General features: G+C 28.5%; 2 protein-coding genes across 2 annotated transcripts in view; one reads left to right on the top strand and one right to left on the bottom strand.

The window, feature by feature from the left end:
• Positions 1-1,142: 1,142 nt before the first annotated feature.
• LOC107445746 (popeye domain-containing protein 3) lies at positions 1,143-12,738 on the bottom strand. Its single transcript, XM_043055135.3, has 4 exons — positions 11,855-12,738; positions 8,799-8,901; positions 4,403-4,682; positions 1,143-1,613 (listed from the first exon to the last, which is right to left on the bottom strand). The coding sequence occupies exons 1-4, from the start codon at positions 12,487-12,489 to the stop codon at positions 1,543-1,545; spliced, it is 1,089 nt and encodes a 362-aa protein (XP_042911069.1). The 5' UTR covers positions 12,490-12,738; the 3' UTR covers positions 1,143-1,542.
• An 84-nt stretch (positions 12,739-12,822) lies between these two features.
• Positions 12,823-25,445, top strand: part of Ns2 (nucleostemin 2) — a 31,188-nt gene continuing 18,565 nt past the window's right edge. Inside the window, exons 1-5 of the mRNA XM_016060221.5 lie at positions 12,823-13,041; positions 16,075-16,156; positions 18,590-18,684; positions 20,640-20,773; positions 24,270-24,368. Of these exons, the coding sequence (XP_015915707.2) occupies positions 12,966-13,041; positions 16,075-16,156; positions 18,590-18,684; positions 20,640-20,773; positions 24,270-24,368 (486 nt within the window). The 5' untranslated portion in view covers positions 12,823-12,965. The remainder of the gene's footprint in view (positions 13,042-16,074; positions 16,157-18,589; positions 18,685-20,639; positions 20,774-24,269; positions 24,369-25,445) is intronic.

The raw sequence follows: 25,445 nt of genomic DNA on the forward strand, positions 1-25,445 counted from the left end.
ATTTGATAGCAAAAAAAAAAAAAATAGGACTCAAGACATCTAAATCACACATTTAATCACAACATTTTAGCTGCTTCATGTGAATCAGCAGAATATTTTTGCAGGCAATTGAAGAGCTTCATTGAATAAACATGTTGAGAACATTTTAGTGAATTTCTCAAAATGAGTTACTTTGAAAGCATTTACAATGATAAAATAATCCCCCCCCCCAGAATACTGATATATTTAAAGATTTAACACAGCATGTTCAGAGTTTTTTCTCAAATTATGATACAGTAGCAATCTTTAAAAGGCATGTCTTGAAATGGGCAGTTTAGTGTTGTATAGAATTATGTGACTCAACATTAAGTATATCTATCAAAGATAGTAATACATGCATAAACATTACATTCTTAAAAGTTTAAAAAGAATTTTTTGAGGTAAATTATTTAAGATAAAAAAAAATGATCACAAGTGTTTCATATTTTCAGAAAATAAACTAAAAAAATATAAAAATTAACAACAAATATATTTATAACAAATATATAGATAAATTTACTGCATTTTTATAAATATGCAGATAATGACTGCTAGTTGCCAAAAATAAGTACATTTTAGAAAAAAAAGGTCATTGAAAAAAAAAAAAAAAAACTAAGCACCAAACAATGAAGAAAAAGCATTTTTAACCCTTTATGCACTGGTGGAACTCTTAAGACACACTAATATTATTTCCACTTGACATTGAAAAAGAACAAAATTTTCAACAGGACTTATCTGTCCCTGTAATAAGTTTATCATTACTAGTTGACAACACATGATTATCTAAAGTTTAACATCAGCTATGGAATTATTTAGTTGATATTTCATTTAAAGGTACCATTTTATAATTCCTCTGTTTTATTTTAAATTTTCAGCTTTCTATCTATATCAATTTTGAAAGTAAGTCTTTAAAATCCATTGACAATTTCAATTAGTTATAAAACAAAGTATTAAATGCTAAAACTTTAACTGAAATCTTATAATGTGGTTTAAGGAAAGTCTTGTAATGTAAGTCCCAAATTAAAATAAATTTTGAATATTAATTTTTTTTTTAAATATAAATAAATAAAAAATATAATATCTACATAGTATAAGAAAAAATATTAAATAATAAAATTATTTTATGGGACAAAAACATTGAGCACATTTCTAATAATTTTTTAATAATTAGATAAATAAGGGATTAAAGAGACCAAAAACACTGAAGATGGAGGTTTTCAAAATGTCGCTAAACATGATATTCAAATATGCTCTTCAATAATGTTATCTGCAATAAGAGGTTTGACTGTATAGACATATAAATAAATGCAAAGCTCTATATATAAAAAATATATCTACAATATTATGAGATTCATGCTAGGTTAGAAATAAATTAGCACATTAAAAATACATTCGATTCAAATAACATCTATAAAATCTCATAAATATAGAGAGTAGCCCTAGAGAATACTATTCATGCATATGACCTAGTTTCTCAAACAAAAGAAAAGAAAAAAAAGACATCAAATGACTAAGAGGCAGTTCTCAAACTGAAGTTTCAGCATCGACATCTCCGTGTCCTTTTTTGGCAAGCGTCCAAACGTTGGTTTCTCGATCTGAAAAAGATTAAATTTTTATTTTCACTATATCGTCTTACACATAAATTGATACTTCATCACCTATCAATTTTCAAAGTTAGCAAAGGGTTATCTAGTTGATTTCATTTGACACTGTTATATATCAGTTTCCAGCAAATTAAATAAAAAATTAAAATTTTAATTGAAATGGGGTACTTATCTGATTGATGGATCCATCAATGATCAAGGCCATCAGGCCGACCCTCTTCGAGAACCCCCTCAAAAAATGAACTGACTGCTACACACTCAGCGTCGAAATTTGAAAACCGAGGAGAAAAAATCTGGCATTCGTTGATAGGTTCTCGTCCTGTGACGTCCCTCAGCCATTTACTGCTTATTAGAAATTGTCATTCGCGTGAAGAGATTTCTAGATTTAAAAAGGAAAATTCGCTAACATGCGACAAAGCTAATATTATGAAATATACTAAAAATATTAGAAGATATTAAAAGGCTTATTTTCAACTCAAATATTGGTTGGTGATGTCTTGATTTTTTTATTTAATTCACTGAAAATTAATATATAACAACACAAAATAACTAAGATGAACATTTTTACAAGGATGGACACTAAAAAGAAAATGGTCTATGTAAAGATATAATGTTAATCAATAAATTAACTATTTATAAGCTAATGTAAATGCTCGGGAGAAACTAATTATTTTATCATAAACAGATCCCTCAGAAAATATTTATAACCACTGAACCATTTAAAAACAGATATTAGGAGGCACAGTTGGAGGATGTTCACCAGATTGCACCAGTCATTTCCTTGAAAAATAATATTTATTCTATTTCATATACAGAAGAGTCTCGATAATTCGAGGTCAAGAGAATCGAGTTTACCTCGAATTTTCAAGAACATAAAACTTAATAAATATTTAAATAAATGGGAAAAAGCAATTTCAGTATTTAATTGAAAAATATATTACATTCAAAGCTGCCAACATGGATAGGAAAAAATCCAGTGGATTTTCAAAATAATATTAATTTCATGATAATTGTTGCAAAATGTACTAAACATTTTATACATAGGGAATTTCAGGGATATTTATTGTCATCAAAATAGAAAATCTGCAATATTTTCTAGTTATGATTGACATGAAACATACTTGAAATATTATGTATTATGATTCCTCACAATTTCGAATATTAACGGGCATTTAATTAATCAAAGATAGTTAAAAGATTTTTTAATTAATTTAAAAAGATAGCTCGGAATAAAAATAAACTGAAAATTTTCGAACAATAAAAAGTTTTAAATGATTTTTTGAGGTTTGGTTCATTATGTATTAGTAATAATTATTTAATTATTCAAGCAAGAAATAATCCGTACAAAAATTCTATTTTAATAGGGACTTTTTAGAAAACTTACTCAATTTTAGGAAATTTTCTAAAATGTACAAAAACCAGGAGAATTTCAATTAAACCAGGAGAAGATTACAAAATGTAGAAGATTACATAAATAAAAACCTGCCATAGTAAGTGTTACACGCGTTGCGTAAGTGTTCATCATTTTGGAACAAGCCTGATTTTTTTTCTCACTAGCTCGAATTTACAGGAAACTCAAATTATAGAGACTCGAACTGCATTTTTTTTCTATTGTCACAAATATTATAACTTTTTTATTTTTTAGAATCACAAACATTCGTTCTGATTACAGTCCTAAGACACTTAATTAAACATTCAGTAAATTTAAGATGATAAATTTTTTATAGCAGTAGCAATGAACCAAATAAATTTCACTTAATTAGAGTAAACGAGACATCATAAACTGTTTGCCAAAACCTGTACCTTTGCCATTTAAGACAGCACAATCTAGTAAATAGATGTTAAAAAAACCCAAAGAAAACACCTTGGTATGGACAATTACTTCTAGGGACTAATTATAAAGAAGAACAATTAAAAGGATATTTTTCTCATGTCTAAATTTCTAAGTATTTCGAAGTGGATAAATGTATTTTTTAAAGTTTTCCAATACTTTAAATAATTAAGTTTATAATTTGGGATAAGCTTCGGCAATAACGTTTACAACTCTTAAATATTTTCATTCATTATATAAAAAACAATATATCATTTTATTATATGATATATGATTTTATTCATTATCTAAAAAATGATTCATCAGGGTGCGTAGCCATATTTTTCAACAAAAAATAAGCACCTTTTAAGAACTTTTCAAGCACTCAAAAAAATGCACTATATACACTACCAAAATGCAAAATAATTTTTAAAGACTTAACATGATCATGATAAAATAACTATTTTCTGACTTCCTTTCTTTTTCTTGATTATATTAGACATTATAAAATGTCTGAAATTGGAGAATAGCTTGCAAAATGCAACAGAGTTGCCCATCAAGGTGCAACAATAATCTCAATGATCCCAGCTAAGTAGATGCACATGTGGACTCATAAGTATTTCATCAAACATGTAAAATAATTACCGCTTTCATAGGCTATGGACCGACAGTACGCCGAAATGGATTGTGGTTGAATGGATAGTGAAAAGCACGCTTTTGCATAATACATGGTGAAAATCAACAAAAAAAAGAAAAAATTCCATTTTCAAAAGGGAAAAATTAAGCATTTTTTTAAAACGTCTAATGAAAAGAGCACCTTTTAAGGGCTTATAAAAAATGAAAACCAAAAATAAGCACCTGAAAGCACTTTTTAAAAGCATTATGCTTTATAAATTGCAATAAAATTTACAGACCAAAAGGCCCTGCTTAAAATAGTTAGAAGCTGCAGAGAAAAAAGAACAAATCTTACTTTTCACTTGTCGAGAAAGAAGTACACTTAAACCTGTTTGCCCCGGTTTGTTTTTACTTTTGGCAAGTAGCTTAGTAGTCTCCGCAACGACGTCTTCACACACATAAAATCCATTCCCATTGCAAGATGTCTCTGATACAAGCAATAACTTTTTCACAACATCTTTACCCAAAATATTGTCAAACACAGCTTGGAGAAAAGAATCATTGCAAATAGACAATTTTAGCTTATCTCTGTGCCACACAAGAACCTGGCTTTCCTCTAGAGCAGTTATAGACACCTGAAATAAAGGGTTTCTCAGGTTACAGGTATAAAGATAGCAGAATTAAGAATATATATATATAATGGTGGCAGTCATGTGAGCAGAACAAGCAGGCACAGGATTTTAAAAAGAGCAAATTAATTTTATTTAATCATGATGTGATGATGGAAAAGAGAGAGAGAGTGGCACTAAATCGTCATGCTGCTCAATAAAAGCTGGGGAAAATCTTGCAAACTAAATCTGTAAAATGCTTCATTTTAGGGAATAAGGGGAAACTTAGTAATTTTAATTGGTTTATTAAATAGGTCATGTGATTTCCACAAAGAGCAAAGGAAAAAATTCTTACTCTTAATTAATGCATACTTGAACCAAAAATAGATTAAAAGACAGGATGTGAATTTAAAAGTGTGAGAAACCATTTCGTTTTGAATAATAAATGAAGAAAAGGATTTACAGAAAAGGAATAATATAAAAAAATTCATTGAATATTTTTATGTTACATATATATATATATATATAATATCTAAAATAATAGCTAAATAGAAGTAAAAAACAATTAAACAGAAGGAGTTATTAATATGTTTGTTTAAATACTACCTCATGCATAGAGTAAAAATTATTAATTTTTTTTAAGTCTTTGATAAGCATTTTTTAAAAGTTTTTTTTTAATATTGAATAACAAATAGATAAACAGGTCATACATTTACATTATTTTAAAATAATGGATTGTTAGTGAAGTAAAATTTTGATTAAATAATATTAAATTACCATTTAAGCTAGCACTATTAAAATAAATATGTAAGGTAGTAAAACTAACCATAGGAACCTCATTTTAATTCATAAAACATATAACTTAGTAAAAATTAATAAGTGAATAAAAACTAATAAATCAACATAAAAGAATCTTTAGTGCCAGTACCTGACACAATCTTAAGTAGAATCTATGAATTTAAGTTGATTTGATCAGTTGTCACAGATTTTGTAAAGTCATTATAGTAACATTTTAGCAATATACCTGTTTTACAATATTCTCAGAAATGCAAAAGAGATACTGTTTCTTTGCATTATTAGCAGTAAAAAAAAATCAACCCACTTAACTGTACTTTCTTAACAAAACGAGAAAAAAAACCAGGTGTTTTAAAAATATTTAACGTTAAAAATTAAGAAAAACCGAAGTGAAAGAAACTATTCTATATTTTGCTTAGATAACTATATTATTAATACCTTCCAGATTTCATGATTAGTCACAAAGTTTGTCAACAGAGTGTGATATCAATAATACTTCAATTTGTTTATTATTTTGGAAGAAATAACCTAAGATAATTATAAATAAAACCTGTATTATTAATTGTATTGAAAATTTTTTTTGTCCTTTGATGGGATTCCTGTAATATCCTTGATGAGCGAGCAGATGATTTAAAAATTAATTAAATTTTTTTACATACATAAGCAAAACATTTCAATAATTGATTAAAATATTTTAATTAAAAAAATTGAATTAGTGAAAATAGCTGAATAATTAAAAAAAGTAGGTTTTAAACGATCAAAATGCATATAAATAATTTTACAAATTTATAATGGCTAAAATATTTTTAGTTGCAAATTTTTGATTATGAATATTGACAACTTGGCTATAACAATGAAAATTATTAACCTAAATTAACAGGCATTTACTTCTTGGTTAGACATTTTTATTCACCTTTTCAATTCTTTTTCCACCATAAGTTTTATTTAGTTTTTAAAAAAAGAAAATAAACCAAATTAATCTTTTTGTGATTTCAAATGTGTATTTTAGAATCTTTTAAATGAACTAGTATTTTATTTACGTCACACAAGAACTGCACAATGATCTTGGTCAATTTGTAAGTTGATCAACACTGTGGATTTAGACATATTAAGTAAGCTGCATTAACACAAAACTATCAGCATAACTTAATATATATACATATATATATATATATACACACATATATAATTAATTATAAATCGAACTTAAGTTGTTAATAATGAAAAACTAGAAAAAAGGGGTGACAACCTTTTTGAGTGAAGAGCCACTTGCAAAGCAAGTTGACTAATGAAGGGCCGCATGCGCATTTAAACATGTTGACGACAAATATGGTAATTTTTAAGTAAACATTAATGTTAAGCCCTAAAGTTTTTATCTGTTAATTTAATATTTACAGAAAATTAAATACTCTTAATTATTAAATTTTATTCAAAAATGAAAAAAATTGCATTTTTTTAAAAATATTTTTTCGTTTTTATCAAAAATATATTTATCAAAAAAATATAAATATTGGAGAATTTTTTAAAATTATATCAAACAATGTTAAAGCTAATTTTAAAATAAATTCTAACAGCAAAAAAAAAAAAAAAATCTGCAATGCTCACAGAGAGAATAAAATATTACATATAAAAAAATAAATAAATATTTCAATGAGTAATATAAATACAAATTTTTTCATTGAAATAAACTTATAGGGTTTAAAAGAAACTGTTATAGTACAAAATAAGATTCAATATTTATTTGGTGTAGGATATATTTAAAATATGTCTATTTATTGAATTATTAGAGGTTTTGTGAATGCTAAATAGTAATTTCTTTTACTCTAAAAAAATAACTCTAGCAACACAAAATTTAAAACAGTAAGCAGTTTACAATTTTGCGTTTGCATCCACTTTTGGAATTTTTCATGTTGCAACATGCTATGATGAAATGTGCACAAATACATTGTTTCAAAAAGTTATTATTTAAATTTGTGATTAGTTACTTGCATGTTCTAATAACATTGCAGTTAAACTAACGAGATCCTCATAAACACTTAAAACTAATTAAAGAAAAAAGCACCTATATTTTTGATGAAATCAATGTGAATAACGCATGTCAATACATAATTATTTAAATGCATGATTTAAAATTTGTACTTCGTAATAAAAATATCAGAATTATTTAAAACCATGTGGGAATGCATAACAATATCCGTAAAAAAATATGCTTAAAAAACAACTTGGATCTATGATGAAATCAGCAGAAATAAAGTGCTCCAAAAAGTGGTTATTTAAGTGGGAGATTTGAAACTCGCATGTGGTAATAATATGGTAGTAAAAATACAGGACTTTCAAAATCATATAGAAAAACTGTCTTAAAGACAAATAACTTGGATTTACAGTAATTCATTGGCACAAAGAGAGCTTGCTAAAAAGTTATTATTTAAATGTGTGATTCAACTTCGAGATTCATAGAAATAACATATTAAAAATATGAAGATTTTCAAAACTAAACAACTGAATAAGTCGGAAAATCGTATTAAATCTATCGGGATTTTAAATGGCAGTTACAACTGCAGAAATGTCACTTGGATTTCTGATGAAATCGGTAAAAATAAGGTGTGAAACGAAAAAAATAATTTGTGTATTGTTTTAAAAATATTGCTTTTTTTTTTTAAACAATGTAAAATTCTGTATAAATAATCACTGAAAAGGCGATCAAGAAGTAAACTGAGCTCATTAAAAAGAAATGACTGAAATAAAAAAACCTAAGGGAGCTCGGGGATAGGCTCTTTCAAACTCTGCTTTCTCCTAAAATTGCTTATTTACTAATTTTTTTTCCCTTCTTGAATTAGCAGTCTTTTTAAAATACCCGAAACTCTCTCTTAGGCAAATTGATAATGATTAGACGTAAAATAGTTTCTAGTGATAATAAACACCCTTAGACTGCCAGGTGGAGAGGGGGCATCTATTCAAATACTAAGGATTACATTATTATAAACATAAGTTTCCTAATATAGGACAAGAATTTTTGGAAATTTTTTTAAAAGATTCAAGTGGGAGAGGGGCAGGTCAGCTTAAAATGAAATCTGTTAACGTTACTAAATTCCTCATGTTCATTGGTCAAGCAGTTGCTAAATATCACAAAATACAGATACATAAAATAACAATTGAAAATAAAATAAATAAAAATAACAATTGAAAGAAAACATACAAAATTTGTCAAAAAGATAGAAAAGTATTCTTTAATGCTAATTTTCCCTCATAATACAGAAAAGGGAAATCCTCAAAATTCAGATGGCTCTCACGAGTAAACTATAAATTATTATTTTGTTTTTCAGCATAACAATGTACATAAGGTAGTACCTGGTAAGTATCATTCGTACATACTCCAAACCATTCAGGAGAGTCCAAAAATTGCTTGTTGTCCACAATGTGTAGAGGACGGCCATTCTGGGAAACAACAAGTCTGAAATCAATAAAGCATTTTAGTATATAATAACATTCTTGTGAATAAGTGAACATTAAAGTATAGTTTGTCTAAGCTTAGAACTCCTCCCGCCACGAAGTCTGAGGCAATCTGATGCTATGGAAACAAGAATGGTGCATTTTAGGGAGGGTAGCTTCACTCTAAGACTTACAAGGGTGATTGTGAGCCCAACTCAAAAATTTTTTGGGTAAAATCTTTAATGACGCATTTCAAAAAATTAATGTCTTTATAAATTTAAATCATTGATATTTTCACAACATGAAATTCTAAATAAATTATATGTGTCGTAATTTAAATTAATAATTATGTATAAGTTTACTTTTATCACTAATCACATTTATCATTCTACCAGAAAAAAAATATTTACAAATGAAAGAGATGACAAGTAAAAATTCTAGTTCTAATGTTTTTAAATAAAATATACAAGAATTTTTCTACATAGATGTGATTGATGATTTCTTGAAAGTTTTGGATCTTGGATTTTCCGATCGCGGTCAGCAAAAAATCTGTATTTTTTCTGGAGCATAATCATCTCTGGACTTAACACAATAGATCGAAGAAAGAGATTCCCTTTCTCTCACCGACCAGAGACCACTCCAAAACAGTGACCCTGCACCCCTACTTGAAAAAGTAATACTTCATTGCCATAGTCACGGCCACTGGTTCAGACGAATGTCTGGGGGAGTTCTTATTTTAGACACACTATACCTTACAATGCTTAACTTACAAAACTAATATAAAACCAACTAAGTAATCTGTTTTATTAATTGAAAGCATTTAATTATAATACTCATATAAGATTTATTTTATAAGTGTGATGAATTATTTTGTACTTATAAAATTTACAATAGAATTAAAAGAATTGTAGGGTATGAATAGTAAGTAATATCTTTTCATACTGGCAAATGGCAGTTAACTTACCAAATTTACAAATTATTTATCTAACTTTAAAGGCATTTATTGGCAATAGTTATTTATTATGCATTCTTAATGCTATTCTGGACTATTAACGTGGCTCGATTTCTATTCTTTCAAATTAAAATCTAAACTAAAATTGCATTTCTTTTATTATATAAAGTAATCCTGTAATTATTACATTGTTATGTAACATTTAATAAAAATACATGTGGAGAACAGAAATAACTAAATTAGCTTAAACAGTTTCCAGTCAAAATTTACAGTTAAAATTAAAAATACAAAATTGTTAATTATAATTATTCTTACAGAACATAAATAACAATCATTTAGCAAAATAACAAACATTTAAATAACTCTATAGTGAGAAAAAGTTAAATAGAAATTTAAAAAAAAAATTTGTAGGTAAATGCAATGGTAACTGAATTTTACCTAAATAAAATAGAACTGTAACTAAATCTGTGTTAATGTAGTGAAAAATTTTGGGATCTTTCAATTTAATAATTTAATGCAACAATTTGTTCGTTATTATCCTATAAAAATAATAACCAAACAGTTTAAAACTTTCGTAATCAATGTTTAAATTGCAACAAAACAAGTGATAAATATTTGAAAATCACATTAGGATCATGAAAAATATTTAAAATAACTCTAATAAAACCCGAAGAAGCCTGGGTTTAGATATAAGAAAACTCAGGTGGGTTGTGCTCTTAAAAAAAAAAAAAAAAAACTAGGTTTTGTGCAAACCCTGATGTAAGGGCTTCTCCAAAGGTAACTACAAACTTAACATGTTTAAGTTTATCCTATATAGTATATACTATGATTTTTATTTATTTCAATATTAGTACCTGTTCAGGCCACCAGAAATAAATGAGGCGGCAAATAAAATTGCTCAGTTGCTATACTACAATAAATTTAAAAATAAACACATAGTGGTTGGCCCTATTTCCACTTTTCAAGTTTGTCCCATGCTGTAATGTTTATTCAGTTACTAACATGAATAAACATTAATTTGTATCGTTGCCAAATTATCTCTGATAGTTGGCAATTGTATTAACACAAGTCCAGGTAGTTACTGATACGGATATTTTTGATAAAACTGACCCCCAATTGCATAACATGGAGAGGAATTGACCAGCCATCACTGGGATTTCAACCTGGGTTACCTGATTGGAAGGCGAACGCTCTATCTCATAAGCCACCACGGCTCTGAGACAGTTATTTAATGAATTTAATATCCGTCGCTGAACAGCAGATCCGATTTTGGGTTCATGACTACTAATGTTCAACTCCTTAGACTTGTAATTTTGAACCAATCCAGAAGACACGGAAACTCCTGGACCAGTACACCCAGAGGTATTCATTTGTTATGGGAACATGGAGGATATAGTGACTCAACAGATTTAACTTTCATCAGTCCTCATTTACTTCACAGGGAGTCTTCGGCCGGCGGGGATCGAACCCACGAACTCTTAGACATGAGCCCACTGCCATTCCAACCAGGCTATCCTGGCCTCGATACAGATATTATCAAGTTTTGTCACAGGATCTTGAATGAAAAATTTCACCGAGTTTTACTTGATTATTAAAAATATTTTTGAATCAGTTACTGCACCAAATTTTGGTGACAACCGTGCAACCGGAACTTTAAAAAAAAAAAAAAAAGCATCACGGAAGGAGACCGGGGGTATGTCTAGGTTTTTCTGAGAGGTACCCATTTTGTAAAAATTTAGGCATAATTTGTGAAAATTAAAAATTATATCAAAAAATCAACACAAAAATATGGATTTATCGATTTTTTAGGGATGCAAAAATAAAATTTTAAGAAAAAGTATTTTATGAAACTACCATTTTGTCTACCGCTGAACGGTAGTATATTTGGCCTGGACAGATCCCTGGAGACCAACTCCTAGACATACCACAACATATTTTTTGCAAATACAAACATGTTCCTGTGCCTTGGTGATAGTAGTTGGCGTGAACAGGTGCCAATAAGGAACTATTCCCTAAATATTACCTGCCAGAAATAACCAAGGAAAGGCGATCCACCTTAGTTACATTTTCAACACAATAAGGATCTTTAGGTTTCAAGCTCTTTATTTCCCGCATACAATGAACAATTCGTTTAAATTGATGACGTGAAACTCGAAGGGGTTGAAACAGTTCTTTATAGATCTCTTCTAACTTTCTATTGAATTTCACTGGTCTTAGTATGTACAAAAGTATAATGACATGTATGAAATTAATTAATGTGAATACTGCATTCCAGAGGAAGGTATCGAAGGCACATAGAACAATCCAACCCCACAGAGCAAAGAAAAGAGAACCCAACATCAAACAAGATCGAAGGAAAAGTAAACCATGAACACCCACTGGCGCCAAGTAAGAAAGGAAAAGAAAAACATTGGCTATCTGAAAAAGAGCATGATTTGGCGTTGCTGTCAAATAATAGAAACAATAAGTCCAGTTCAGAAAAGCTGAGGATGTCGAGTTGAAGTTTTCTTTATCACTAAAATTATATGAAGCATTTTCCATTGAGATATTGGGATTTAAAGTAGAACTGAACTGCTGAATTTCACTGAAGTTATGTTCTAGAGCATTGGGATGGGTAAGACCACTTTTTTCGCTCTCATATGAGGTAGTGAAAAGCATAATTCACATTTTCCATATAACAACATCGGAAAGTAGCAATTATTACGTTCAATTCTATAATACTGCATCAATTTTTGTTTTTTCTACTCAGAGAAATGATGATGCGTATTTGATTTAATTAAAAGTCCACACAACAAGTAAAATTCTTTAAATGTTAAAATGTTGAATCGTAAAGATTCCAATGAGAAAAACAAATCAAAACTTAGGACATAAATAAACATCTTTAAAAGGGCAGAAAACATAAATGACAAATCGTTGCGGTTAACAGTTAACATTATTGCAAAGATTTATTATCCTCAATTTAAGCTACAAGCAAATTGCAACATTCGGTTAAATGCTCCAAATATAGCTTCCTCCTTTTGGATCCATGTGTTGGCCAACAATAACAACGCAACGAGTAAAATTAGTGCTCAATTTTTTTCTCCGTTTAGATTTGAAAATTACTTATTAATAGTGTTATAAATACTAACTTTACAATGTCAAAAACAAAGAAAAGAACGAAAGTTGTGAGAGACCGGCCTTTGAGCAAGGCATCTCATAGTTTAAATCCTGGTAAAATTATCGAACTTCTTTTTCTTATGTTTATTGATATAAGGTTTTGTCTTTATTCATAAAAGTTCAATATGTATTATGGGAAGTTTATTGAATTTCATATTTATAATATATGTCGACTACGAAAATGAGCAAAGTAAACAAGTTGAATTAGTAAATATAGATTAGTAAATATAGGTAAATAAAGTCATTTCATTAAAACGTGATATGCTGCGTTGTCAAATTTATGCATTTTCTTTTCTGTTACAATACTATGCTTTGCATAGCGCATTATTCAATCGTGATTTAACAATTTGGTTCTCATTTAAAATATATTTTTCCTTACACAAATTTTTAATCCTGATCGTTTTTTATGAATTTTCTTGGTCTTAATCTGTTAGTTAACATTTGAAGTTTTTTTTTACAATAAAATTCAGATAATACTCTTTTTTATTAGTGATGAATTACATTTTCTTAAAAATGATAAATATTTTTTTTAGCACTATCTTGTTTTATTACTGTTAAATATTTAAGTTAACCCTTTAATGGGACATTTTTTTAGTAAAGGTACATTAAAATACTTTTTGAATTTAGATGAAAAAATTCATTTAGATTAGTTGAGAAAATTAATTTGAATTATAAATTTTTTTTTTTTTTGTGGTAAGTATGTTTACTACTACCCAGAATGTGTTATAAAAAAAAAGAAATTTAATTTCTCTTCATTTGTAAAATAAATTTCATAATTACTCCAAACTGTAAAAGGAATTATATGCAGTAGGGAACCGATTATATGGAACGATCGCTATTCCGGATAACTGATTTTTCCGGTTTTCTGAATCGCTACAAAAAGCCGTTTTTTTATTGTTAAACCTATCTGCCTAAAAATAAATATTGGAAATAATCTTAAAAAGAAGAAAAAATGATTGAGTAATACACTAATAATTATTTCCAAAATGATGGTAAGGTAAACATCTTTCAAAAAAGAAAGAAAAATCCTAAAATCTTAAGAGGAAAAAAATTTTTTTTTTTAAAATTGCTGGAAAATTTATCGAATTTCATTCCGGTTTTTTGATTTTCCGGTTTTCTGATTTCCGGATAACTGGTTCTGTACTGTATTATAATTTTTAACTCTATTTAATATTACATCATCAGAGCTGAATTTAATAACAAATGACATGTCAAAGTTATAGTGGTAGTAAATATACTTAGAAAGGCCATGACCTTAGAAAGGTTTTAAAAAATATTTTGAAATAATGTGGACCAATATCCAGGGATAAAACTTCTTGCAAATCTCAGAGATAATGAACTCTGAAAATTTTTTAATTATTGGCAGGGCAATGACCATGTCAATTCGATGTAATTTCAATCTATTATTAAACATCAAAACTTATTCATAGAAAGTCATGTGTCTTAAGGACCCATGATTTCTAAAGTCTAGAGAAATCACTGCCCCTGCAATGCGCCCTGCAATGATGCTCACCAGCATTTTATTGCCACTGACCGACCAAAGTCTTATAATTTTGCTGTGGTGAGAGACGTTAATTGTTTTGATTTACTAATTTATATTTATTTGAATGTACTTTTGTGGTGTATCTACTACTAAAAAAATATAATTCCAATTCCCTAGTATATAAGACATATTAACTCGATTCTATGTGGGGTACCTTTTCATAGATGAAGGTTGACATTCTCAATAACTACTCACTTCCCACATTGGTGACCTTCAGACGTGATATGAACATCCCCCCAAAAGCAGAAAGTGCCTAAAACTGTGACGTACGTCGTAGAACAAACAAAGTCCTGCAGAACAATTTGTATCTTGAATAAGTGACAGTGTTTTCCCGCCCACCTGCCTCTGATAGTTTTGCAGAACAATCCCCAACCTTAATCTCATGCATTCTTTTAAGGCAGCCCTTATTTTAATTTTCAGACCTTCATATCATAGGCATTTTATTAATAATTCATCGTCATTAGCAAAATTTTGTACTTCAAAAGTGATTGAAAAAGTAACAAATCAAGAATGTTGGTCTTGGTTTAAAAAATAATGTAGTGTATCTGTGCATGATCCTGTATTTTAATAAATGAAAATATAATATTTTAACGTTAATTGACCTCTTTTTGCTGTGAAATGCTTGCAGAACATTTGAAAATATTCTGCTTATGGGAACATGCCTAACTTGACTAAAACCCCCACTTCAATATGAACTTGCCTAACTTGACAGTAAAGGGCACTACGATTTAAACGTGCCTATTTCAGTGGATGGTACACATTAAACAGTTGACTTGCTACTTGTGCTCTTGACATAATCCACCTCCTCACGCTGTTGCTTCTCTGTCTCGATCACACATAACGTACAACGTATACACTCGACTGCGAATGGCACTGCAGGAAAAGCCATGACCGTGAACTTAATACAGCTCTCACGATCAGCATTCAAAGTTGGGTGATCTTAATGCAGTTCCCCTGGCTTCTCTCAAAACAGCAATGAATCAACTAGTGGCATCAAATTCTATCACATATATAATTCTGGTGTGGGAGTACTGTAGTGCGTCTACTACTACCAAAATATAATTCCAATTCCAATGTATATAAAGCATGTTAACTTCATTCTATACCGGGGTACTTTTTCATGGATGATGGTTGACATTATCGATAACAACTCTCCCCACTCTTTCAAAATTTTGTACAGTCAGATGCATGGTATATGTGAGGCTTTTGGTGACATCTGTCATCTTCCTCTTAAACTCTCTTCTATGGAAAGTCGCACAAACTCGGAAGAAATACACTAGTAAATGAAATACAAATAATTTAATGTTTCTTGAGTGGCCCTGTACCATTTGATCCAGGGGTTTGGGACCACTGCTCTACAAAACTGAAGTTGCATATTTTCACAAGTACCTCTTTTTTTTCTTTTCTTGTTAGAACATCTATGCCTAAACCATAAAAAGATATGAAGGTTTTTAAATTTTTGCTCATGAATTTTTGAGCAATTTGAAGTTGTCCATCTTTGTGTGACAATCTTGTATTAATTTTATTCTTATTATCCTTTTTAGATAGGGAAAGGACAAATCCAAACATGAGAGACAAAAGCACAATCAATCGTTTGAGAATGTATAAAAATTTTAAACCTAAAAGGTAAAGTATACCCTTTTATTACATTTTTAAAGTTAGTAACAAATGTTCTGATAGTTTCACAGTTTTTTCCCCATCTTGTTACACTTTTGTTTAATAAATCAGTTATGATTGTGAAAGATATATATTTTTCAATAAATTAGTTTAGTTATAATGTTATATACATTTTTTCTGAAATTAACAATTGCAATATAGATGCAACCCATGTGCCAACATATTCACAGAAGTTCTTTAAATTTGTGAATACTTTTTTAAGAAATACATACGTTTATGTAAAAAAAAAAAATTTTTTTTTACGAAGTATATTTCTACAGAATTGAATATTTAATAGGCTAATCATTAAACAAAAATGAGAACCATATTTCAAATTGCTTTGAATAGTTATAAAGATATTTAATTTTTTGTTGTTTTTAGAATAAAATCATTCTGTTATTAGGAATTATTATCAGTTCGCATATACTTTAGGATCATAGGCACATATAATTTATTTATTTATTCTTTTATCTTACTTTGGAATTAGTTATTAATTTTTTGAATTAATCATTCAGTTTTTACCACCATTGAAGGCATTGGAACCGATTTTTTACCCATACTAAAAAGAGTTTTTTTTTTTACTAGTAATTTTTAAATAAATTCCCCTGGCATTAATTTACATAATGTGTTAAAAGCGGCCCTGTATTATTAAAAATTAATTGTTATTTTCATTTCAATTGAGTCCATTAATATGGAATTATATTTAAAATAATTTTTGGAGCAATTTTATAAACATATAAAAACATTGTTGTCCATTTTATTTTCAATCTAAAATTTGGTACTGTGTTCAGCTCCTATTTCTATGCATTAAAACGAAAGCTGTACTTTGCAGAGTATGACCAAAAAATAACCCACATGAACTAAAAGTATCTGCAAACTCATAGTATTCCTTGGAAACAGAATAATTTTTATCTAAAAACTAAATATTTTTCTCCAGAACTTTTTCAGAAAATGTCTGCTTTTACAAATGTGATTATTTTGTCCCAGTATTCTTTTAAAAAATAATTTAATTTTAAAAAAATGCGTTTTCAAAATTTAAAAATCCCTGCCAAAATATTTATTTTTCTTTTAACCGCCGTTGAACAGCTGACCCAATTTTGGATTTACGACTACTAATGTTCAACTCCGTAGCCTTGTAATTTTTGAGCCAATCCAGAAGAAAAGGAAACTCCTGGATCATTACCCCTAGAGGTATTGGTTTGTTATGGGAACATGGGGGACTTTGCGACTCGACAGATTTAACGTGCATCAGTCACCATTTTATAGCACGGGAAGTCTTCGGCCGGCTCCAAATTCTTGTACGTGGGCCCAGTGCCCTACCAACAATGCTATCCCGACCTAAAATACTTATTTGTGATAATTAAAGAAGAACTGTTTTTATGATGATAAAGGCAAAATATATTCCCCTTAAAATATAGAGTATAAAATTTTTTTTTTTGTGCTTATTATTTATAGTTATATTCAGGGATCTTCAAAAATTTGAAATTTCTAGGATCTAATAGTAAGATTTTCTATTATTAAATTAGTTACAATTATTATCTGATTTGAAAAATTAATTAAATTTTACTGAAATATTAGGTGCGAGCTATGATTCTTTAAGTGACCAGGCAACCAGAATTTGTAGACCTCTTATTATATTATATAGAGATTTAAAAGATTATTGTTTTCTCTCTTTCTTTTGATTTTCTGAACTTTTGGTACCTTTTTTTTTGCGGAGCCATAAAAAACCCATGATCAATATACCAGTATTATGTTTTACCTCAGAGGTGAGTGCAAAATGCAGACGAAACTAAAGCAAACATTAAAAAAATTGCTGACAAAAATAATTTTAAAAATATTGCTCTCTCCTGTATTGACAGCTAAACATTTAAAAGTTAGCTTTTCATCTTTTAATTAAGTTTCTGTTCATTCATTTTAAATTCTTTCTTTTAGTAGCAAAGTTATTTTATCATGTATTGTATTATTAGATATTATTCTTAAACTTTCTAACTGTTGTGAAATATTGAACAGAAATATTTTACCATATACTCTGGAAAAAAAATTTCTGTGTGTTTGTGGCCACTTTTATTCGCACCAATATTTCTTTGCATATATATTGAAAAATAAATCAAGATTTGAAATTGATGAAATAATAATTTAAAATTCTCTTCTCCATTTGTTGTAACATCAAAGTCATCAGTCTCTTTTTAAATATTATCTTGTCAACTTTATTACATTGTTTAATCAGAAATGGTAAAAAGAAATAATATATGTTTATTCATTTTTTCTATAACATTTATTTTTAAGCATTGATTTTAGTTGCTCTCCTTTTTTTTTCCCTTTACAAAATATCTATGTTTAGGATTCATAAGATTTTTTTGTTTTAATATATAATTATTCATAATATGTTTTTTTTTATTCTAGAAATAAAATAGGCAAAATTATCAGAGAGGCTCCTTTTCAAGAAAGATTAACTCCTGGATCAGTGGCAAGAATAGCTCCAAATCAAAAATGGTTTGGTAATGTTCTTATTTCTTTCCCTTTTTTTCACACTGAAATTTGACTCTATAATTTTTGTCTGCTTTTTTTTTAAGGGTGAATATAAGTAAAAGTTTAAAGTGTGTAAAGTGTCTCTCTCTGATTTGCCACCTTTTGGAGAGTTATGTCATTGAAACATGATTTCTGGATCTTTTTTTTTCTCACTAAAATAGCTGACTGTAGACGTTGATGTTGTTTTCTTTTATTGTTGGACGTTCACTTGGCCAATCATTGACTTTCAAATTGATATTGCTATGTCTGGAGGTGTGCCCCAGAGTTTCACTTTTATCAACCAGGCTGTTCTTTCCTTTTCCATCCTTCCCTGAGAAAGGGGGAAGTAACGAAGTGTTACCCATGTCAGAAAATTAAGTTTAGCAAAATTGAAAATGGGCGTTGAAGGAAGAACTTTAGTTGTAAAAATGATTGGAGAGAAAAGCCTCTTTGTTTAATCAATTAACAAATGTAGACTACAAAATTTCAATCAAACATTAATGAACTATTTTTCAATAAGCGTTTTTTTTTTGGGTCTAACTTAGATAAATACATTTTTACATTTATTTTTTATTTATATAACATTTATTTAAAAACATTTATCCTTTAAAAATATCTTTGCTTTAGTGGTTTGTTATTTAAAATCATCCTTAATACCTTTTGCTGTTTTATGGGTTATTGCAAAAAGATTTTTTCAACCCATCTATTTTGTTTTAACAAGGCTCGACTGTATTTTAAATTTGAATCATTTAAAAATGTTAATTAAAAATAAAAATAATTTTAGTTAAATTCATATGTTGAAGGTAATTTAATGAATTTAAAATAAGATTGTTCTTGAAATCTTTATCAAATTAACCAATAGAAAGCTCTAAGTGATTGCTTGTGAAGTATTTTTTATTTAATGAAAGAAAAAGTTTTCATAAAATTTTGTTGTGTATGTTTTAGCAATGTGATGGGATATGTTTTTTTGCATAAGTAAATGATTGTATTCATGTTAGAAAGAAGATTACTTTTGAATTTTTTTTTTTTTTTTGATAAAAAAACTGAATAAACAATGAGTAAATGTTAGTTTAGTTAATTTTGGCAAAAATATTTCTCTATTTTAAATATATTTCACAACACTGGTTGTCTTGTCCTCTTTCAATTGGAAAGTCAAAGTATCTGAAGTCAATTACTAAATTATCATTCTTATATTTAAATTTCAAAACAACTCTCTTTTCAATCTTCATCATTAAGTGATAGATTTTCTGAATTTAAAGAAAATGTTGCAATTTAAATTCTGAAAAGCATTTAAATTGGGATATTCTAATGAATGTAAGAAACATTGTACTTTTTGCATATTATAATTGTAAGGTCGTTGTATTGGACGCTTGTATTTAATGAACATTCCTTTTAAATTTGCAGTAATTTTATTTGAATATTTTTACCTACTATACTGTATTGAATTTCATTCCTAACACATGTTCTTTTTGAAACCTTTTTATTTTTAAAAAAATAAATCTATGTTTTTTTGAATTAAAAAAAAACATTTTTTAATCAATAGTATACTTTAAGCTACTTTATTTAGAAGTAGATTTAAGTGTAATCCTCCAAACTGAACTCAGTGGTGCAACAGCCCATTGAGGGCCATGGCCTACTGTGCCTATCTCAGTTTTCTTTACCCTGATCTCTGGGGTGCTAAAGCTTTGTTCTCATTTTATCGACCTACTGAAAAGGGATAAAAAGCTGAGCCAACCTTGTCCGACGCGAGGATCAAACCAATGCCATTTGATTAAGCTAAGCCATTTGATTGTATTACTTTGATTACATCCATTTGATTGTAACACTCAGTCACTTGATTGTATATTGTGATCCAATATTGTGTTGGACACATTGTGTTGCACTTATTTAATTTCTATTTGCACTTTAAAGAAAAATATATGTCTATTTGTACTTTTATTTACAGGAAATACAAAGGTTATTGGGCAAAATGCACTTCAGCGTTTTCAAGATGAGTTAGGGAAGGCTTTAAAAGATCCATATCAAGTAGTAATGCGTCAAACAAAGCTTCCTATCACGTTGCTTAATGAAACAGCTAAAGTAATTTTATTTGATTCTCTATTCAGCTTTTTAATCGTGTCCTTTTTTTATGAGTGTATGTGTTAATTATATTCAATTCTTGAACTCTGGGTTACTTTGGAAAAATGATGTATAATATAATCTTAATTCCCATTTGGAAGTAAAAATTAAAAGATGGCGCAGCTAATTTCATTTGATGCAATGATAAAGATTTTTTTTTACCTTAAATTTACTTTTAATTTGGTTATTTTAATTATTTGGTTATATAAATGTACCATTATTTTTTTTACCTTCAATTAGATTTGTATATATTCATATTTATACTGCCAGTAGCAGAAACCTTTGTATTGATCTGCAAAGCTTGCTAGCTCCGTGGCAAAATCGCGGCGATATTGTCGCAGAATGTTACAGAGAATGTTTTTTCTTTTGCAAAGTTAACAACAAAAAAGAAGAAATCCAGAAATTTACACCTAAAATTTAAATCATTTATTTAGATTATCACTTTTTGAGGCGCTTAATTTAAGCCAATAGTATCTTAAATCAAGGTAATGTTTCGATTATATTTTTGGCAGTTATTGATATTGATTTTCACTTGGATTTTAAATATCCCAATATATTTCAAACAATATGAAAAATTCCATTCGTGCATTTAAGTATTTTGATTTGAAGGAAATAATTCTATCGAATTTTTGGCAGTTATTGTTGTCAATTTCTTCATAGTTTTAAAACCCGATGTTTTTTTATTCGATGTTATTTATTACAACAACCTAATCTCGAAACGAAACACACATTTGAGGAGTCTGAATCGCGTGATTTCATTGTCGATCTTTTCTTCGGCAATTACTTCTCAGGAATTCATTATTTTTTATTTTTTTTATTGAGATGATTATTTACAAAATGCAAGAAAGAAAATAATTTGTCTGTTCCCCCCCCCCATCAAAATGGGAGAATATCCCCATAGTATTAGAATGAAAACTTATTTCATGTTCAATTAAAAAATATACAGTCGGACCTCTATTTAACGAAGTCGGTAAATCCCGAAAAAAAGTTCGTTATATGGAAAATTCGTTAAATAGAAAATCATCTTTTGAAATACTTACACAACGTAGAATAGGTTTTAAATTCATGGATACTAGAAATAATTAAAATTGCAATTGATGCACCTTTATCTTGTAATTTTTTTCTTTAATAGTCAGGCACTTTCGCTTCGACATTTTGCAGCTGTAAGAAAAGCAACAAGCAGCACTCTGATCAGCAATCTTAAAACAGGAGCTCTACCGAGTGAACAACGAGAAAGTTGAAAATTTTTCTAGAAAGGAAGTGAACAGTGGGGGTGGAGATAATAGGACATGTCAATAAGGGACCAGGGACCACACACTTTGATGACCCATTCCTTTTATCTTCTCTGCTCATTTCCTATTCAAGGAATTTGACCCTTTCCCCCCTTTTCTAGTGGGATTGCATTTCCTGTATGAAATGCAAACAAAAAGGGAAAGGAATTTTACTGCTTTCTCTAAAAGTTAAGGGGATGCGAAAATCAGTTCAAGGTTATTTCCCCCATAAAATGCGTTAACTAGTTAATAATTTTCTCAAATATTTTGGGAAATGGGGAAAGTAGATCCCAAAAAAAAATTCGTTAAATAGAAAATTCACTTCGCTATTTAGAAGTTATTTAACGAAGAAATTTCCCAAAAGTTCTTGGTTCCACGAAAAAATTCGCAAAATAGAGAAATTCGTAAAATGGAAGTTCGTTAAATAGAAGTCCGACTGTACATATAGTTTTTTTTTGTAAACACAGAGCTTTTATTATTTTAAATCATTAACATATATGTTGGTTATTAATAAAAGTATCTTGCAGAAAATTATAAGTGCTGTAGAGTTTTGTCGCAGATAGCTCGAAAAAATTCTGCTATAGGGCCAGCAAGTTTATTTGCAGAGCGCTGGATAAAATATTTCTATTCAAACTTTGCCCTTTGGAAGTTCGTGTGTTTTAAAAGACTGAAATATCTAATACTACCAACTGTGATGAAATATCTGCTCCACTAAAGGAAGACATCTGAAATTAATTTTACCCTTATTAGTTTGAAAATAATTGATTGAAAAAAGAAAAATGCTTTTTAGTTTAATCATCTTTAGGCAAATAAAAAAAAATCAACATTAAATGAAATCTTAAAAAATAAATAAAATATTACTTAAACCAAATGAAGTTTGAGAGAAAATAAAGTTTAAAACAATCTAAGTCTTTCCAAAGTTCTGCATGGACCCAATTGAATGGTGTTTTGTGTCAAATAAATGAATTATTAAAATGTTAAGTTAAAAATAGTATTAATGTGTCAGTTTTGCATTTTAAAAATTTTGCTTATTCTTTTTCAAATTTCGCAAACCCTAATAAAATTTTATTAAAACATTTATTCAAAAACTATGTATAAATTCATAACAATGTTTTTGCTTACAAAGTCAAAATTAATTTACTTTTCCTATTACCAAACTACATGCAATGCTAATTCTGCTACAGGACTTCTTTATTAAATTCACTAATATTTATGTGTTATTAAGTTTGGCAATGCAATGGTTTCTTTGCTACAGTTTACTCTATGGTGCATAGCATTTTTAAAAAGTGCTTAAACAGGGGTCTGTCCAGGCCGAATTTACTACCGTTTAGCGGTACCTTCACAAATTCAACTTTAGGAAAAACGGTAGTTTCACAAATTCAATTTTAGGAAAAACGGTAGTTTCACAAAATACTTTTTCTTAAAATTTTATTTTTGTATCCCTTAAGAAACAATAAATCCAAATTTTTGTGTTGATTTTTTTAATATAATTTTTAATTTTTCACAAATTATATCTAAATTTTCACAAAATAGGTACCTCTCAGAAAAACCTAGACAGACCCCTGTTACAGGTGCTTATTTTTGATTTTCGTTTTTTAAAAGCACTTAAAGGAGCTTTTTTTATTGAGTGTTTTTAAGATGTGCTTAATTTTCCCTTTTCGAATACTGAGCTGGGTTCAGTGAGATTTTTGCAATCTCCTGTGCAACTCTGCTGCATATTGCAAGATATTTTCAAATTCAGGCTTCATTTTCCACCCTCTGAAGTACTCCGAAAAATCTTTTGATCTCTTTATGGTGGCTAACATAATCAAGAGAAGAGTTCTTTGTAAGGAAATAGTTATTTTATCAAGATCACGTGAAGTCAATGTGATCAATTATTTTGCGTTTTGTTAATGTATATAGTGCTTTAAAATATTTTTAAATGTTTAAAAGTACTTAAAATGTGCTTATTTTTTGTTGAAAGATTTGGCTATGCACCCTGTTCTCTATTATTGCTGCAGTTTTTTCAATGTTTCAGTGGAGTTAATGTTATTAGCTAATTCAAAATCATATTACTGGTAACAATTTGGCATTTTTTGAAAACTTTATTCGTAATTAATTGTTTGAACATTTTTATCATAAATTGTTTTATTTGATTTATTTATTTATTTTGCATGTCTTATATTTGTATCCTCTCTGTCTTGCAGAATAAAAGGTTTCACATTTTAGACACTGAAGGTTATGAAGTCACATTTGGTCCTAAAGCATTAAGAAAAAAACCTTTATTAAAAACTTGTAACTTGGAAGTAAGTATTTCACAATTTTTTTGTGCTTTTAAATTATTTGTTGAAATTAACATCATTCAAGCTAACATGACAAAGCATTTTTATTTTCAAATAACGAGATACCCTTAGCTCCTTAAATTTTTAGGCTATTAGCCGTGATTTTGTTTTAACTGGTAAAAAAATTATCATAGTCTTATAATAGAAGTTCAATAATTGTGTTTTATTTTAAAATTTCTTTTAAAATGTACTATTTTTTTTATCAATCTTATTTAATTAGTGGCCATTTATGAAATTGCTAATAAAATCAATTCCTTCCAATAGGGTATGAAGCATTTTCAAAATGTACTTGCAGGTACTCATTATTCATTGCATCTGTAAAAGATGGCTTGATTTTTTTATTTTCCGAAAACTTTATTCTTTTGTTTGGCGCCAAGAGTAACTAAAAAAAACCTAGTTTTCATGACAAGATTGTTAACCACAGTCTGTTTTAAGGATAAATTCATATCACAAATTGAAATTTTTATTTTTTTAATAATTTCTGATCAACTTGTTCACATCCTGAGTTTTTTATTTGAAAACGTTTAGGGTTGCCCATGTTTTTTTTTCTTAAATATTCTAAAGAAATAGCTGAACAGAACTAAATTTTCAAATCAATATATTACAATATTTTTTTAACCCTTTATTTCCACTTCTTAAAAATAGTCTTGTGTATATTGCATCAAAAGGTGTCCAGATTTTTTGTAAAGCATTGTCTTAATTTTTCTATTGAGCCACTAAGAAGACTACAGACATTGATCCAAATTACTAATTTAAATGAAACTTAAATTCATAGATTCACTAGTTTGGAATTCTAATTTGAATTTCATAGTTTGCTTAACTTTTTAAACAACCAGATTCATTAAATATAATTAATGAGCTATTATTAATTTTATAATTTTGTTGAGTATGTAATTAGTGAGCCTCAATGGCTTTGTGGTTAAGGCACTGAACTGTCATTTTGAAGAACTAGGGTTCGATCCTTGGTGGTGACTTGAAACCCACACAACTTCAGATTAATAGATTGTTTGGGTGGCCTTTGAGCTGTGCTGACCACATTGA

Source organism: Parasteatoda tepidariorum, chromosome 5, assembly GCF_982258835.1.
Source record: "Parasteatoda tepidariorum strain Cologne lab strain chromosome 5, Ptep-v5.0, whole genome shotgun sequence".
Taxonomy (NCBI): Eukaryota; Metazoa; Arthropoda; class Arachnida; order Araneae; family Theridiidae; genus Parasteatoda; species Parasteatoda tepidariorum.

Coding starts and splice junctions, on each gene's coding strand:
- LOC107445746 (XM_043055135.3), bottom strand. CDS start 12,489: ATGCTTTTCACTACCTCATATGAGAGCGAAAAAAGTGGTCTTACCCAT. Junction 4,683..8,798: donor GTACGAATGATACTTACCAG/GTACTACCTTAT, acceptor CCTTTATTTCAG/GTGTCTATAACTGCTCTAGA. Junction 1,614..4,402: donor TCTTTCTCGACAAGTGAAAA/GTAAGATTTGTT, acceptor AATCTTTTTCAG/ATCGAGAAACCAACGTTTGG.